Below are 16,757 nucleotides of genomic sequence, written 5' to 3'. Positions count from 1 at the left end.
TGGAAGTCCAGCCCTAAGAGGAGATCACTACATAAGTCTTTGAGCACCGAAAGTCGGGTGGAGGGATACATACGACCATGAAGTGTCATATCAACAACACAAAAGCCGGAGATTCTGGTATTAAGTGATGACTGGGCCATCGCAATTGCCTGGTCCGATGGGAAGACATGTAGTTTCAATTTCGCAACAATCTGTTCCTTAATGAAACTATCAGTACTTCCTGAGTCAATTAAGGCATCTAAGGTATGCCCTTTAATTGAAATTTTTGTGGCTGCCTGAGACAGGTTCTGTGGGCAAGCAGCTGTAATTGGTGTCGTTGCACAGAGAGTGGCTAAAACTCTCGGTGTGCTTCTTCGGGAGAGAGCTCGAGAGGAAGCTTGATAGGCCCTAGCTGGAGCATCTTGATAGGCCCTAATTGGGGCAGTTCGGTAGGTCTTAGCTGGATTGGCCCTCGTAGAGGCCCTTGATAGGCAAACTTTAGCAAAGTGTCCTTTTTTCCCGCAATAACTGCAGATTGCATTGCGAGCAGGGCAGGTTTTCCTAGGGTGAAAAGCATCTCCACAAAAGAAGCATTCCTTCCTAGATTGCCAAGAGGCTGCTAAAGTGGGGTCGTCCTCCTCTTCTTCATCAGAATTATCAGAATTAGATTCCCCCATGATAGGGTTCACCTGAGACCGCTTGAATTGTCTGGTTGCAGCTACAGCAGCAGATCGAGATCTGGGCAGCTGATAGAGGTCTGCATTTCTCTTTGCCAAATCCAGTGAACAAGCTAGGTCAAAAGCTTTTTGTAGCTCAAGTGTTTTACTTTCTAGTAGACGCTGGCGTATAAATGGAGAGGCAATCCCGCAGATGAAAGCATCACGAATCATTTCTTGGCGGTACAGCTCAGCTGAGGCTGCCTGAAAGTTACAATCTACGCTGAGCCTGCGAAGTTCTTGCAGGAATTCGTCAATTGATTCCCCTGGCCCTTGTCGGGCTGTGGCCAGTAGATGTCTAGCATAGACCTCATTTGGGGTCTTCGCATACAGTTTCTTAAGTGCCCGAATCACCTCTTCGTAATTATCCCAGTCATCAACATATTCGAACACTTTTGGGGTCACATAATTGACAAGTATCTTCAATTTAGCAGGAGCATCCACTTTACATTCATCCAGAAAATTCTCAAAAGTACGATACCAATGCTTCCATACCCTGCCAGCTGCTGGTGTATTCGGGTCCAAGTCCAGACGAATAGGTCTAAGGATTTTCTCCATGATGGGTGGTTCCCTGGATCCTTAACTTCCGAGTTTGTCTGAAGGTCTAGTATTTGTCAGTGTAAATACTAAGTTACTTAAATTGATGTAAGAAAAAGGAGACTTACCATCAAGTAACTTTAAAGTAAGCTTTAAGTAACTTATAAACACACTATATACAAGAGAGGTCTTTACCATGCCTCTGGTAGAAGCCTCTTACAATACTGAACAGACCAGTATTTATACCAGTCCAACAGGAAGTGACATATGACAGGAAGTGAGGTATGTACACAGTTCATAGTTCACAGTTCATAGTTCACAGGAAGTGATGACATAACTTCCCGGAAGTTAGCATTTTTATCACACATACTTTGGTTCTGTCTTCACAAAGGAGGACACAAATAACCTCCCCGAAATGTCGGGGAACATAGGGTCTGATGAAAGGGAGGAACTGAAAGAAATCAGTATTTGTAGGGAAATGGTGTTAGGGAGATTGAAGGCTGATTAATCCCCAGGGCCTGATAATCTACATCCTAGGGTACTTAAGGAAGTGGCCCTAGAAATAGTAGATGCATTGCTGATCATCTTCCAACATTCAATGGAATCTGGAACAGTACCCATGGATTGGAGGGTAGCTAATGTTACGCCACTATTCAAAAAAGGTGGTAGAGAGAAAACAGGGAATTACAGACCGGTAAGCCTGACATCGGTAGTGGGGAAAATGCTAGAGTCCATTATAAAAGATGTAATAGCAGATCACTTGGAAAACAGTGACCGGATTGGACAAAGTCAACATGGATTTACAAAAGGTAAATCGTGCTTGACTAATCTACTGGAATTTTTTGAGGATGTAACTAGTAAAATAGATAAGGGAGAACCAGTGGATGTGGTGTATTTGGACTTTCAGAAGGCTTTCAATAAGGTGCCAATAAGAGATTAGCGTGTAAAGTTAAGGCACATGGGATTGGGGGCAAGGTATTGACTTGGATAGAGAACTGGTTGGCAGATAGAAAGCAAAGAGTTGGAATAAACAGGTCTTTTCCCGAGTGGCAGGCAGTGACTAGTGGGGTACCACAGGGATCGGTCCTTGGACCCCAGCTATTCACAATATATATTAATGATCTAGACAAGGGAACTAGATGTAATATCTCCAAATTTGCAGATGACACAAAGCTGGGTGGACGTGTGTGCTGTGAGGAGGATGCCGAGAAACTACAGGATGATTTGGACAGGTTGGGTGATTGGGCAGAAGCATGGCAGATGCAATATAACGTGGATAAATGTGAGGTTATCCACTTTGGTGTCAAAAACAGGAAGGCAGATTATTATCTGAATGGGAATAGATTGAGAGAAGGGGAAGTGCAACGAGACCTGGGTGTCCTTGTGCATCAGTCGCTGAAGGTAAGCATGCAGGTGCAGCAGGCGGTTAAGTAGGCAAATGGTATGCTGGCCTTCATAGCCAGAGGGTTTAAGTACAGGAACAAGGATGTCTTGCTACAGTTGTACATGGCCTTAGCGAGACCACATCTTGAGTATTGTGTGCAGTTTTGGTCGCCTTATCTGAGGAAGGATATTCTTGCCCTGGAAGGAGTTCAGCAAAGATTCACCAGGCTGATACCTGGGATGGCAGGAATGACGTATGAGGAGAGATTGGGTCAATTGGGCTTGTACTCGCTGGAGTTTAGAAGAATGAGAGGGGATCTCATTGAAACTTATAAAATTCTTGCAGGACTGGACAGACTAGATGCAGGGAGGATGTTCCCGATGGTTGGGCAATCCAGAACCAGGGGTCACAGTCTAAGGATAAGGGGTAGGCCTTTTAGGACAGAAATGAGGAGGAATTTCTTCACCCAGAGAGTGGTGAACCTGTGGAATTCTCTACCACAGAAGGCAGTAGAGGCCAATTCATTAAATATATTCAAGAAGGAGTTGGATATATTTCTTAAGGCTAAAGGGATTAAGGGGTATGGGGAGAAAGCAGGTACCGGGTACTGAACTTGGATGATCAGCCATGATCGCATTGAATGGCGGAGCAGGCTCGAGGGGCCGAATGGCCTACTCCTGCTCCTATGTTTCTATGTTTCCTACTTCCTTTAAAACCCTGGGATGGAAACTCTCTGGTCCTGGGGATTTGTCACTCTTTAGTGCCATTATTCTCTTCATTACTGTTATTTTACTTACATTAATTTTATTGAGTTCTTGTCCCTGATTTAGTTTCCTTGGGATTTCTGGCATGCTATCTTCTTCCTCTACTGTAAATACTGACACAAAATCATTATTCAACATGTCCACCATTTCCTTATTATCATTGACAATATCACCGTTCAGTTTTTAAGGGGGATGGGGGGTGTGGAAAGGAGGACCCAAAACAAAGGGGTCCTCCTTTCCCCCCCTCCCCTCCTTTCCTTTTGTTTCTCTCTCTCACCTGGCACCTGTCTCTTACCTGCCAGTACACTTAACACCTAATCCCAGCTGCCTTTTGTCTCCACGGGCCTATTACCATCTCGTCTGGCTTCGAATACCTTTTATTGTCTCTTTTGTTCGATCGCAGCCTTGCCTTCGATCTATTTTCTTTTCTTTTCAGTTTTGAAGAAGGGTTTTGACGCGAAACGTCAACTCAAATTTCTCTCCACGGATGTTGCCTGACCTGCTGAGTTTTTCCAGCATTTTCTGTTGTTATTTTGCTCCTGCCTACTCTCTTTTTCCTGATGTAATTGTAAAAATTCTTCGTATTGATTTTGATATCCCTTGCAAGTTTCTTTTCATACTCCCTTTTTGTAACTTTTACTATCTCTTTTGTGACCCTTTGCTGTTCTTTGTATCTTTCCCATTCACCAGGATCTGTGCTATTTTTTGCATTTTTTGTATGCTTTTTCTCTTAGTTTTATTCTGTCCCATCCCTCTTTAGTTGTCCATGGCTTTTTTTTTTTGCAAGTAGAGCTCTTGCTCCTCAGGGGTATGAACTGGTTCTGTATCACAAATTATTTTTTAAACATCTCCCACTGATCCTCTGTCATTTTATCCATTAACAGATTTGCCCAGTTTACTGTGGACAGTCTCTGCCCCATCCCGTTGAAGTTGGCCTTACCTGAATCTAGAATCATAGTAGCTGTTTCGCGTTTCTCCCTTTCAAAACGCAACGTTGAACTCGATCGTGTTATGATCACTATTGGATAAATGTTCACGCACAGTTAGGCGGTTAACTAAATCTGGCTCATTACTCAATCTAACATGGCTTGCCCCCTTGTTGCCTCTAGGATATATTGTTGTAGAATACTATCCCGGACACACTCAAGAAATTCACTACCTTTCTGACAGGTGCTAGTCTGCTTATCCCAATCTATACGAGTTAAAATCCCCCATTAAAACCACACTGCTTTACTACACGCTTGTCTAATCTCTGCATTTTTCCAATCTAGCACTTCGCAGCTGCTACCAGGGGGCCTATACACAACTCGCACTACAGTCTGAAAACCTTTCCTATTTCTTAATTCAACCCATAAGGTCTCCACTGGCTGCTTACCTCTCATTAAATCCTCTCTCATCATTGAAGTGATTTCATCCTTAACCACTAGGGCTACTCCTTCCCCTCTGCTATTTTCCCTATCTTTCTTGTAGACCTTATAACCTGGTATATTTAGTTCCCAGTCCTGACAGTCTTGGAGCCATGTCTCAGTAATCGCTACCATGTCATACCCTCCAATTTGAATTTGCGGCTGCAGTTCATTCAGTTTATTCCTTATACCCCGTGCGTTTGTATAAAGAACGCTTATTTGGGCCACAAACCCTAGCCTGTCCTTTGGCTCTAATGTTTTATTCACATGTTTCTTATTTCTCTCTCCTGGTTTAATCACTTTACATCTTTTAGATTTCCCTTTACCTAACATGGCTCAGGTAATTATCCAGAGATGATAACCCTTGAGGTCTTGTTCTTTAATTTAGCTCCAAGTACTCCCCAAACAGGACCTCTTGTCTACTCTTCCATATGTTGTTGGTCCCAACATGGACCATATAACTGGATCCTCCCCCTCCCTCTCCAATATCCTTTCAAGCTGGTTCGAGATGGCCCTCACCCTGGCACCAGGAAGGCAACATACCATGTGGGACTCTCGATCTTGCTTACAAAGGATGCTATCTGTCCCCCTAATTATAGAATCCCCTACAACTACCACATTAAATTTCCTCTCCTCTTCCCAAAGTGCCATGGTCTGCATTCTGGCTGTCTTTATCCTTAGCCTCACAAGTAGCAAGAACATTGTACCTGTTGGATAGGATCAGTTTCTGTGGATCCTCGTTCCCTTTCTTACTTGCGTTCCCTTTGCTCTGCACACTATCGGTCACACCAACCTCATTCTGATCCTGCACCACTCTACGAGGTGTGACCGAAGTCTGGAGCAAACAACAACAACAACAACTTGTATTTATATAGCGCCTTTAATGTAGTAAAACGTCCCAAGGCGCTGCACAGGAGTATTAAAAGACAAAAAAATTGACACCGAGGAGAAATTAGGGCAGGTAACCAAAAGCTTGGTCAAAGAGGTAGGTTTTAAGGAGCGTCTTAAAAGGAGGAAAGAGAGGTAGTGAGGCGAAGCAGTTTAGGCAGGGTATTTCAGAGCTTAGGGCCTAGGCAACAGAAGGCACGGCCACCAATGGTTGAGCGATTATAATCAGGGATACTCAAGAGGCCAGACTTAGAGGAGCGCAGATATCTCGGGGGGGGGGGGGGGCGGTTGGGTTGTGGGGCTGAAGGGAATTGCAGAGATAGGGAGGGGTGAGGCCTTGGAGGGATTTGAAAACAAGGATGAGAATTTTGAAATCGAGGCGTTGCTTAACCGGGAGCCAATGTGCACAAGGGTGATGGGTTAACAGAACTTGGTGCGAGTTAGGAAACGGACAGCCGAGTTTTGGATCACCTCAAGTTTACGTAGGGTAGAATGTGGCAGGCCAGCCAGAAGTGCATTGTAATAGTCAAATCTAGAGGTAACAAAGGCATGTATGAGGGTATCAGCAGCGGATAAGCTGAGTAAAGAGCGGAGACTGGTGATGTTACGGAGGTGGAAATAGGCGTTCTTAGTTATGTTGCAGATACATGGTCGGAAGCTCATTTCAGGCTCAGATATGATACCAAGGTTGTGAACAGTGTGGTTCAGCCTCAGACAGATGTTAGGGAGAGGGATGGAGTCAGTGGCTAGGGAACGGAGTTTGTGATGGGGACCGAAAACAATAGCTTTGGTCTCCCCAATATTTAAATTGGAGAAAATTTCTGCTCATCTGTCGGACAAGCAGTCAGACAATTTAGAGACTGTGGAGGGGTTGAAAGAAGTGGTAGTGAGGTAGAACTAGGTGTCGTCAGCATACATGTGGAAACTGACGTTGTGTTTTCGGATGATGTCGCCAAGGGCAACATGTAGATGAGAAATAGGAAGGGGCCAAGGATAGATCCTAGGGAGACACCAGAGGTATTGATGCGGGAGCGGGAAGAGAAGCCATTGCAGGTGATTCTCTGGCTATGATTATATAGATAAGAATGGAACCAGGCGAGTGCTGTCCCACCCAGCTGGACGACGGTGGAGAGGCGTTGGTGAAGGATGGAGTGGTCAATTGTGTCAAAGGCTGCAGACAAGTCAAGAAGGACGAGGAGAGATAGTTTACCTTTGTCACAGTCACAAAGGATGTCATTTGTGACTTTGATGTGAGCCATTTTGGTACTGTGGCGAGGGAGGAAACCTGATTGGAGAGATTAAAACATGGAATTGCAGGAAATATAGGCACAGATTTGTAGGCGACAACACATTCAAGGACTTTGGAGAGGAAAGGGAGGTTGGAGATGGGGCGGTAGTTTGCAAGGATGGAGGGGTTAAGGGTTGGTTTTTTGAGGAGGTGATGACGGCAGATTTGAGGGAGAGGGGTACAGTACCTGAGGAGAGAGAACCATTAACAATGTCAGCTAACATGGGAGCCAGAAAAGGAAGTTGGGTGGTCAGCAGTTTGGTGGGAATAGAGTCGAGGGAGCAGGAAGTGGGTCTCATGGGAAGATGAGCGCGAAGAGGTCATGAGGGGAGATCGGATAGAAACTGGAGAAAAATGCGAGTTCAGGGCTAGGGCAGGGGGGGATCCTTAGAGGAAGGCTAGGGGAAGGTAGGGAAGTGGCAGAAGCAGTTGAATGGATGTTCTCAATTTTAGAGACAAAGAAGTCCATGAGCTCCTCACACTTGTTGTTGGAGGTGAGGGTGGAGGAGACAGGGGAGAGGGGTTTAAGAAGAGTCCAACCCACTCATGCTGATAGACCCTCAGTGTTCCATGCTTCCAGTCCCTCACTGACTATCCACAGAATCAGTGCCACCCAGACCCCAACCTCCTCTCAGTTTTCAGACTCAAGTGCTCCCATGTATTTCCCTCCTCTCCAGTTTACCCAGGTACCAGTCTCCTCTCCCACCCTTGTAGTCCCAGGCCTCGCACACTACCTTGTGAATGCTATGCCTCAGTTCCTCCCCCTTGCCAGAGTCCACCACCCCAAAACATCACTTGTCCTAGATTACAACACCACCATTCCCTAACCATAGTACTCCCACACCCATAATTACTTGTGGGTCCAGCTTTCTGCACACTCTCCACTCTAAGCTGTAACCCTCTCCATCTACTTCCTCCCGTATTCCAACCCTGACCCTTTGTTTCTGCCCGGCTGCAACCCTTTCCCCCGGTTCCTCCTGGCCTGAGCCTTAGATTCACTTTCTCTCAGAACCATACAGGTTGTCACACTTTTCCAGCATCCTCTTCTTATCCTCACCTTTAACTCAGTATATGTTGTCTTCTACCTCTTTGTGAACCCTAGGCCTCAAAAAAGGTAAACGATAGATAGATATAGAGTATATCGGTGAAGGAATATGTGAGAATCTCACAGAGCTATCGGTGATACACAAGAGATATGAGACAAAGGGGTGGAGAAAAGTACAGAATGGGACAGAAACAATGAAAGAAGTCAGACAGAATTATAGAGCTAGCACAATGAGAAAAATGTGCGCAGCCATCACTATCCAGTGACCCCATAGTAAAATGCATATGTTGGATGAGAACAAGCGAAGGATCAGCTGTGATGCCAAAATGATGGAATAGGCTGCCAGAAGTCACTTCTTAGGCTTACACATGAAGAGTGGCTAGAGGGGGACTGGCACTCAAACAGTACCCTTCAAGAGGAGGAGGAGAGAAAATTGGTAACAAAAAACATTACAAGCTTGTGATTTGTATATTTTGCGTACCAGTGAAAAAAGTTTGAGGTTATACAGTTGCTACTGCATTAAATTGCAAGTAATTATGCAGATTGCTGGTTTTTTTTTAGGAATGCAAAAGCTGTAAATCCCTGACATTGAAACTTGAAAAGAAGATCCTGCAAGTAAGTCTTAAAGATAAAACAATTGATGAAGTACAGAACACCTGCCAATGATTTGAACAACAGCTTTTGCAGCAAGTAACACACGGCAAGTAAATTGTCTTTCACAGTTTCTCCATTTTCAAATCATTCCAAGTGGAACATCTGTAACATTTTAACATATATTGCTTTTGTTTTGCTGTAACAGGAACAAACACTTTCCTATTTGTCAAAAAATCATTTATAATATCAACAGTGGCTGGCTGTAGGTTATCATTTCTTCAGAAATCAGAGACCCCACAGTGCAGTTCAACAAGGTAGTTCAACCTTCATTTTAACACTTCGAGGACTGCTGTTTCTGTAGCAAAAGACTGAACAAAAAATTATCAATGCATTTTTATTGTAATGAAAAAAGTGTGCTATTGCCTGCTGCCAATCTTACAACTTCAGCCCATAGATTCTCCTCTCTGTCACAATGATTAGGTGATGACTTGGGGCTTTTATTTTTGAAATTATAAATAATTATCTTCATTAATAGCACAGTATATCTATCATGCTGTGAGAAAAATAATTAATTTATAAACTACTGCGTCTGCTAACTTTTCAAAACATGATCATGGTGCTAAATATGGCACTAATACTAAGGTGGCACTTTCCTTTGACTGCCAAGTTTATCCAAGTTACTTCTAACTCAGCTGAGACCTCAAAAAAGGCTAAAAGAATGTTCAAGTTTTACAGTAATAACTCAACCTAAACTATTTAAAGTAAAAGCATATTTACCAATGTTGTGGAATGGAAAATGTGTCATTTTAAAATCACAACTAACTCTCTACTCCATACTTTCATAGACTTTGACTGTCAAGGTTAAACTGTAATTTACACAATATAGTCTATTCCTGGGAATTGTCATTTTTGCACAAAAAATTGAATTATCCAATACTTCCAATTAAATAACACAATTAAAATAGCATTTACCTTCCCCCCCAAAAAAGATTTGAATTACGTGACTTCAAATCAAAACTATAGTGAACTTTTAGAAGTACTATCTGATAATTTGTAACCAAAAAAAACTCATTTTTGTGGCAAAACTAATTTTATTACAAAAATAATTGCATAGAAGTTTATTAAGTTCTCTAAAATAGTTTCTAGATAATCTACATAAATCACGCTCATGCAGTGATGAATATACTCTTAACCTGTAATATACAACTGTTCAAACCATAGCTACGATGTCAGAACATGTAACTATTGATGATTACCATTAAAATATTTAAGTGACATCAGATGCTGGCAAATGCAGCTTGTGGACAATACAATATATTCTCCAGTTATACTATGGCTAATGTGACTCATTAAAACAAAGGCTTGAAATAGTTTCTTACTCTTTTAACATTGCTTTGAAAATAGCCACAATTTCATGCATTAACAAAACTGTTTCATGAAGAGATTCAGAATTTTCCTGCAAATTAGCAGTTAAAGATGCCTCAATATACTTTAGTATGTGACTACACAAAATGATAGCAAAATATTCTTTGAAAAATGTTTTTTTACATACCTATGAATGTTATTTTCTAAATACACTTAGATGTTACTTTCTAAAATGGCAGAAGTAAACATATAATCACACCAATGATCCTGTCTACCTATTATACAATGTAAAAAACCATAACAGTTGAAAACTACACTTGTAAATGCTGGGGCAAGACAGGGCTAGTAACAATTTATGCAGCGAATATGGATCACACACTCAATCATTTCACAGCTAAAAATTCAAGTTGTCAAAAGTTAAAACGATTCGCATGAATGTAGTCAGTTTTCAGATACCTTGATACTCTTTACAGTAGACCAAGTGCGCTCTATTGAACTCCCTAACAGTCAGTGTTATTTCAATGACAGGGTATTCAATTCTCAAGTAAGCTGTTCTCAATTTTTTGTACCAGTCCTGTGCAACTTTCAGTCCCAATTTGTTCACTATAACAAACATTTAATATCTGTACCATACTGATCTAGAATCATTTAAGCCATTTCTACAAAAACACTTAGAACAGCTCTAGAGGTGAGTGTTGTGGTACTGAATAAGACAATTTTAGTCTGAAAGATCTATGATCCCAAAAGCTTATAAAAGTCCCAAAAGAAGTTCAAAGCACCCATAATTTTCACCATCTCATTAAAAAAAAATTTTTGTTGTAATGTGGTTGTCACCGGCAAGGGCAGCATTTATTGCCCATCCCTAATTGCCCTCAAGAAGGTGATGGTGAGCCGCTGTCTTGAATACAACTGAATGGCTTGCTAAGCCATTTCAGAGGGTAGTTAAGCGTCAACCTGTGGGTCTGGAGTCACATGTAGGCCAGACTGGGTAAGGATAGCAGATTTCTCCCTTCCCTAAAGGACATTAGTGAACCAGATGGGATTTTACAGTAGTTTCATAGTCACCAATACTGATACTAGCTTTTTATTCCAGATTTTATTTAATTGATTTTAAATTCCCCAGCTGCCGTGGTGGGATTTGAACTCCCGTTTCTGGTCCAGTAACATAACCACTATGCTACCGTACACCCTAAAATCATACCGGACAATTGATAAACTAATCATCCTATGCACAGGTAAACAGAGGGTTCAACCTTGCTAATCTATTCCTGCCGCTGTGAAAATAACAACTATAAATGAATGGCTTCTATACAGGAACAATTTTGGCTCTCATGCGGACTCAAGTTTACCTAAGTTGAGCCTTACAGACCAGGAACGTCCAAGCTGTGTCCTTGGTCTGTGCTAGGTTCACAAGGTTTCCACTCCAAACAGCTGCTGCAAATGCGAATGTATGGAAGAGGCGTGAAGGCAGGATCGAGCCTGGCTGTAATTGAATAGCCTGCTAACACTCACGGTCTAGATTCACACATAAATAATAGCCATTCAGGCAATGTACTAAGGCTGCCTGGTGTTCATGGAACTGTACCCCAAGCAAGGAAATGCCTTCAGGAGAGAAAATTGGGGACAAAAACAGCAACACGCTTTTTTCTTTTGTAAACTAAGTCCTACATGTTCCCTACTAGAAGTAGGGAATCAGATCACATTTAATGTACCTTTCTATTCTATGTCATAGCCACAAATGAAAGGAACAGAGAAAATGTTTGGAAAAAGCCGTTTGTTGTAACAAATATCACTCCCGTCACCACTTAATTCCATATAACTGAACACTGTTGGTAAGCTACCTCGTCCAAGATTTTATAGAGAACTTTGATAGAAAACTATAGCAACAAAAAACTGAGGTGTATTTTTTATTTTACTTTAAGCAATAGCAATTTTGATTTGATTATATGGTGGTTAGATCTAGAATTCAAATCAAATCCTCATAACCAGCTTTCAGGGATCTGATATTAAGTTCAGAGAATCAAAATTGAGAAGGTAGTACTATGAAATGTTGCCCTAAAACATCTTTAGAAATAGTAGCTATAATAGGATACATGTCCTAAAGGGAATAATTGAAGATGTTTAAATTTGTTGGGACGTATTTTCCGATCGGAGGCTTCCCGCGTGTTGAGGTCTCCGATCTGGAAAAAATCTATGCACTTACCTGAGGGCTCCCGAGGTGCGTATAGTTCCAATGCTGGGCCTCTCCAACTCCAAGTGCGCAGGGCCTACGTATCCCAGGGGAGCATGCGGTTCGCAAGCGTCATTGGGATCACGTGGGCCATGGGGAGCTAATCAAAGAAGGGAATCTCCCTTCATACACTTGACAGATAGACCTGTCAAATATATGAATGGAGATCACCCCCAAAACACTTTAAAACATCACATTTTTAAAATTAGTTGAAATTACAATAAATTAAATATTTTAAACAAAAACTTAATTTTTTGAAAAAAATGAAAGTTTTTTATGGGGCTAAAAATAAACTTACCTTTTTAAAAAAAAAGTATTTTTAAATGATTGAAAAATTATTATTTTTTAAAACTTTTTTCAACTCTTATCCTGGTAAAAGCAGGCCTTATGCCTGCTTTTACCAGGCGTAAGAATTCAAAGGGTTTTCTGCGGACTCCAGAAAACAGAACTATCTGCCTGCAGAGGCCCTTCTGCAGGGTAGACGTCCGATCTGTCAAGAGCATTCTTGACAGATCGGAAATGCCGGTTTTCAGCGCATGCGCTGTGCATGTCTGAAACCGGCATTTCCGATGTCCCTACGGGTGCTTACACACTTTAGTGTCAGAGGGGAGACTCGGAACAGGCTAGTCATCGACTGTGATGTTGCGGTACAGGTATGATATAGATTCCCCATTGTGGATGCGACGGATGGCCTCAGACAGGATCTTGGGGGGTTATGGGCACACATCCACCAGCTAGATCATTTGTTGTTTGTGGTAGGAAATTTCTGCTAAAACTAAACTGCATATAATGAAATATATATACCACATAGAACACTTCTTAAAATGTTAAACTATAGAAGATGAATATTGGGAAGACCGAAGCCATCGTCTTAGGTCCCCGCCCCAAACTCCGTTCCCTAGCTACCGACTCCATCCCTCTCCCTAACATCTGTCCGAGGCTGAACCAGACTGTTCGCAACCTTGGTGTCACATTTGACCCTGAAATGAGCTTCAGACCATATATCTGCGCCATAACCAAGACCTATTTCCACCTCCGTAACATTACCCGACTCCGCCCCTACCTCAGCTCACCTGCTGCTGAAACCCTCATCTATGCATCTGTTACCTCGAGACTTGACTATTCCAACGCACTCCTGGCCAGCCTCCCCAGCCACCCTACATAAACTTGAAGTCATCCAAAGCTCTGCTGCCCATGTAATAACTCGCACCAAGTCCTGTTCACCCATCACCCCTATGCTCGCTCACCTATATTGGCTCCCGGTTAAGCAGTGCCTCGATTTTAAAATTCTCATCCTTGTTTTCAAATCCCTCCATGGCCTCACCCCTCCCTGTCTCTGTAATCTCCTCCAGCCCCACAACCCCCGAGATATCGGCGCTCCTCTAATTCTGGCCTCTTGAGCATCCCTGATTATAATCGCTCAACCATTGGTGGCCGTGCCTTCAGCTGCAAAGGCCCTAAGCTCTGGAATTTCCTCCCTAAACCTCTCCACCTCGCTACCTCTCTTTCCACCTTTAAGACGCTCCTTAAAACCTACCTCTTTGACCAAGCTTTTGGTCATCTGCCCTAATTTCTCCTTATGTGGCTCGGTGTCAAATTTTGTTCTATAATGCTCCAGTGAAGCGCCTTTGGACATTTTATTATGTTAAAGGCGCTATATAAATATATAAAAGTTGTTGTCTTTGTTGTTGATTCAGCAAGCTATTGTATTAATTAAAAGAAAACCACTTGATTTTGTTTGCTTGGAAGGTTTTCAAAGATCAAACTTTCTGGATCCAATATATCTAACTAACGATGGACAATAATTTTGCAGTCTATTTTTCATCTAGTCATCAGATCTACCAAGAATCAACTCTTGAATTCCCTCTCCCACCTTGAAAAGGTATTTACAACCTAACCTCAGACTCCCAAACCCCACCCCACCAAAAAAACTCCAAACTGCCTATCTACTGAGTTAATTGCAATTATGTGGAAATTTAAGGGGAAATTTCTTTTTTGGATTTATGTTTATTGGAACTAGACTAAAATAGCTTCAAACTCATTTTACCTACAATGCCTGAACAGCCAACAGAATTAATTCTAGATCCAAATTCAGGCTCCAAAACCTTGGCTGATTGTTCACCTCTGTAGCCTCGAAGGGGCTTGGAGGTCATTTATACCCTGATTACCACCCCAGCTAACTCACCACAAACCAAGGCTTGAACCTGGGACCCTCCTGAGCTACAGGCTCAATACCACACTGGGTGTAGGTGTATTTATTCAGAGTCACAGGGATCATAAACTGGAGAACATTTTAAATCCATTATATGGAAGCAATTTGTACACCTGCAACTATTTACAAAGACTATTATAAATTATTTAAATAATTGGACAGGCCTAAGAGACTTTACCTTTGTTGCACATCTCAAGAGCAATGATCCATTTCACTCATCCCCTTGAAAATGCATGGAGCAACAACAACAACTTGTATTTATATAGCACCTTTAATGTAATAAAACGTTCCAAGGCGCTTCACAGGAGTATTATAAGACAAAATATTTGATACTGAGCCACATAAGGAGAAATTAGGGCAGGTGACCAAAAGCTTGGTCAAAGAGGTAGGTTTTAAGGAGCGTCTTAAAAGGAGGAAAGAGAGGTAGTGAGGTAGTGAGAGGTTTAGGCAGGGAATTCCAGAACTTAGGGCCTAGGCAGCAGAAGGCACGGCCACCAATGGTTGGGCGATTATAATCAGAGATGCTCAAGAGGGCAGAATTAGAGGAGCACAGATATCTCGGGGGTTGTGGGGCTGGAGGAGATTACAGAGATGGGGGGGCGAGGCCATGGAGGGATTTGAAAACAAGGATGAGAATTTTGAGCACAGAGATATGGAACAGTAGGAGAGAGGGGGAAGCCTTATATTAAAACAATAAAAATGTACATATTTTCACAATGCAAAGGGCACTCTGTATGGAAACTTCCCAATCGCTGTATTTTATTGATTGATATTATTGTAATAACATTTGAAGAGAATTGGTTAAGAAACTTACGTATCTACATGAAAAGACCAGCTAATATTAAATTATGCAAATAACTAATCAGCGGACCGCTTACATTCTTACTTTACAATTACGTTTCACCATTTATTACTTTGGTCAGAAAACATCCCTAGTGTCACATTGGGTTGGACACTAAGGTTCTCCCTTTATCACAGGTCTTTAAAGCAAGTTTCTACAGTTTTACTCAGTTGCCATTGCCACAGTTCGACTATTTCTCCTTGTTTCGATTACTATACAAATCATAACATTCCAGTAAACTAACAGCAAACTAGTACCAGTTTCATGGTTATCCAATTAACTAGGAGCATCATGTCAGACATATATTCATTTATTGGTGGATACTGTAATATGAAGTTTTAAAAAAAATCACAAATTTGCTTCAAATGGTTGCTATAACGATTCATTTTTGAGTTAATACACATAGTATAATGATCGTTAATGTCATCAAGCAGCATCACAAGCTACAGGTTTACTACCAAACTTACTAGGATGCCACCAGTTGCACAAATACAAAAAATCCTGAGTATTCAAATTTTAGGCATGGATACAGCTTTGCAATAAGATATGAATTACGTCAATATAACCAACTGTAGCCAATTTTGTTGAACAAAATCCAAGTCTCCCAAGAAGAACAACTTATTCACAGACAGACCAACATACAGACTAAGCTTATTGGCTTATGGGTCAATCATCAAACTTTTTATAAACGATCCAGAGATATAACTGATAATTATCTGTTCTATATAGGCCAAGGATCTGAATTACCAGGTCTATGTAGGCCAAAGATATGGGATACTTACTAGTAGGTGACAAATAAATTAAACTTTTTATGTACCTGATTCATTTTTCAAAGAATATGTTGCTGGGTTGAGGATGAAAGAATCGTAATTCGGTACAACAGAAGCTTAAAAGCTATGAATATAATTTAATACATCAGAATTACAGAAGGGAAAGGTTTCTTCCTGTTAATATGAGGGTTGTCAGACATTCACTATATCTTTCCCAGTATTTATGGATTCTATAGTGACAGAATCTTTATTATGTCCTATTTCAGTAAAAACAGATTCAAAGGCTGCCTCTTGTTCCTCCAGTGACTCTACGACAGTCACTCCTTCTGCAGTTGCTGAACCTCCTTGTGTCTGTGGCTGTTTCTCTGCAATGCGTTCCAGCTCCGCTTGCCTTCTGCCCCGTCTTTTACCTAAAATTTTGACATAATTGGCTGGCACTAATCCAGTTGTTTGACCATCCAAACTGGCCAGCAACCACCCACGTACTTTGGGCTGTTGTTCTGAAAAGAGAAGCAAAACAATTAAGCATGTTTTACAACAGTACCAAATTCACCTCAAAGATAGCATTTTGGACTGGGTCTAACCAAGAGCTTGATGAATTCACTCCCAAAAGTGTTGAAAAGCCTTACTCAAATTTAAGTTAATGGGAAATGTTTTCAGTGCTTTCTGCATTTTGGCCAAAGGGACAGATGTGATAAAATTCACATTCAACTGTAGATCAGGTTTTAACAATTTAAA

The 16,757-nt window shown here is 41.6% G+C and overlaps 2 protein-coding genes across 2 annotated transcripts in view; one reads left to right on the top strand and one right to left on the bottom strand.

The window, feature by feature from the left end:
- LOC147121236 (uncharacterized) overlaps positions 1–9,878 on the top strand; it is a 58,046-nt gene extending 48,168 nt beyond the window's left edge. The window contains exon 6 of the mRNA XM_085981438.1: positions 8,569–9,878. Within this exon, the coding sequence (XP_085837564.1) occupies positions 8,569–8,673 (105 nt within the window). The 3' untranslated portion in view covers positions 8,674–9,878. The remainder of the gene's footprint in view (positions 1–8,568) is intronic.
- Positions 9,879–15,145: 5,267 nt separating this feature from the next.
- pex13 (peroxisomal biogenesis factor 13) overlaps positions 15,146–16,757 on the bottom strand; it is a 31,221-nt gene continuing 29,609 nt past the window's right edge. The window contains exon 4 of the mRNA XM_085981428.1: positions 15,146–16,519. Coding sequence (XP_085837554.1) covers positions 16,212–16,519 — 308 coding nt within the window. The 3' untranslated portion in view covers positions 15,146–16,211. The remainder of the gene's footprint in view (positions 16,520–16,757) is intronic.

Source organism: Somniosus microcephalus, chromosome 3, assembly GCF_052327205.1.
Source record: "Somniosus microcephalus isolate GS21.2 chromosome 3, FLI_Smic_1.0, whole genome shotgun sequence".
In the NCBI taxonomy this organism is placed as follows: Eukaryota; Metazoa; Chordata; class Chondrichthyes; order Squaliformes; family Somniosidae; genus Somniosus; species Somniosus microcephalus.
Note: the sequence above shows the minus strand (reverse complement) of the source record. Positions and strands in the feature narration are given on the sequence as shown.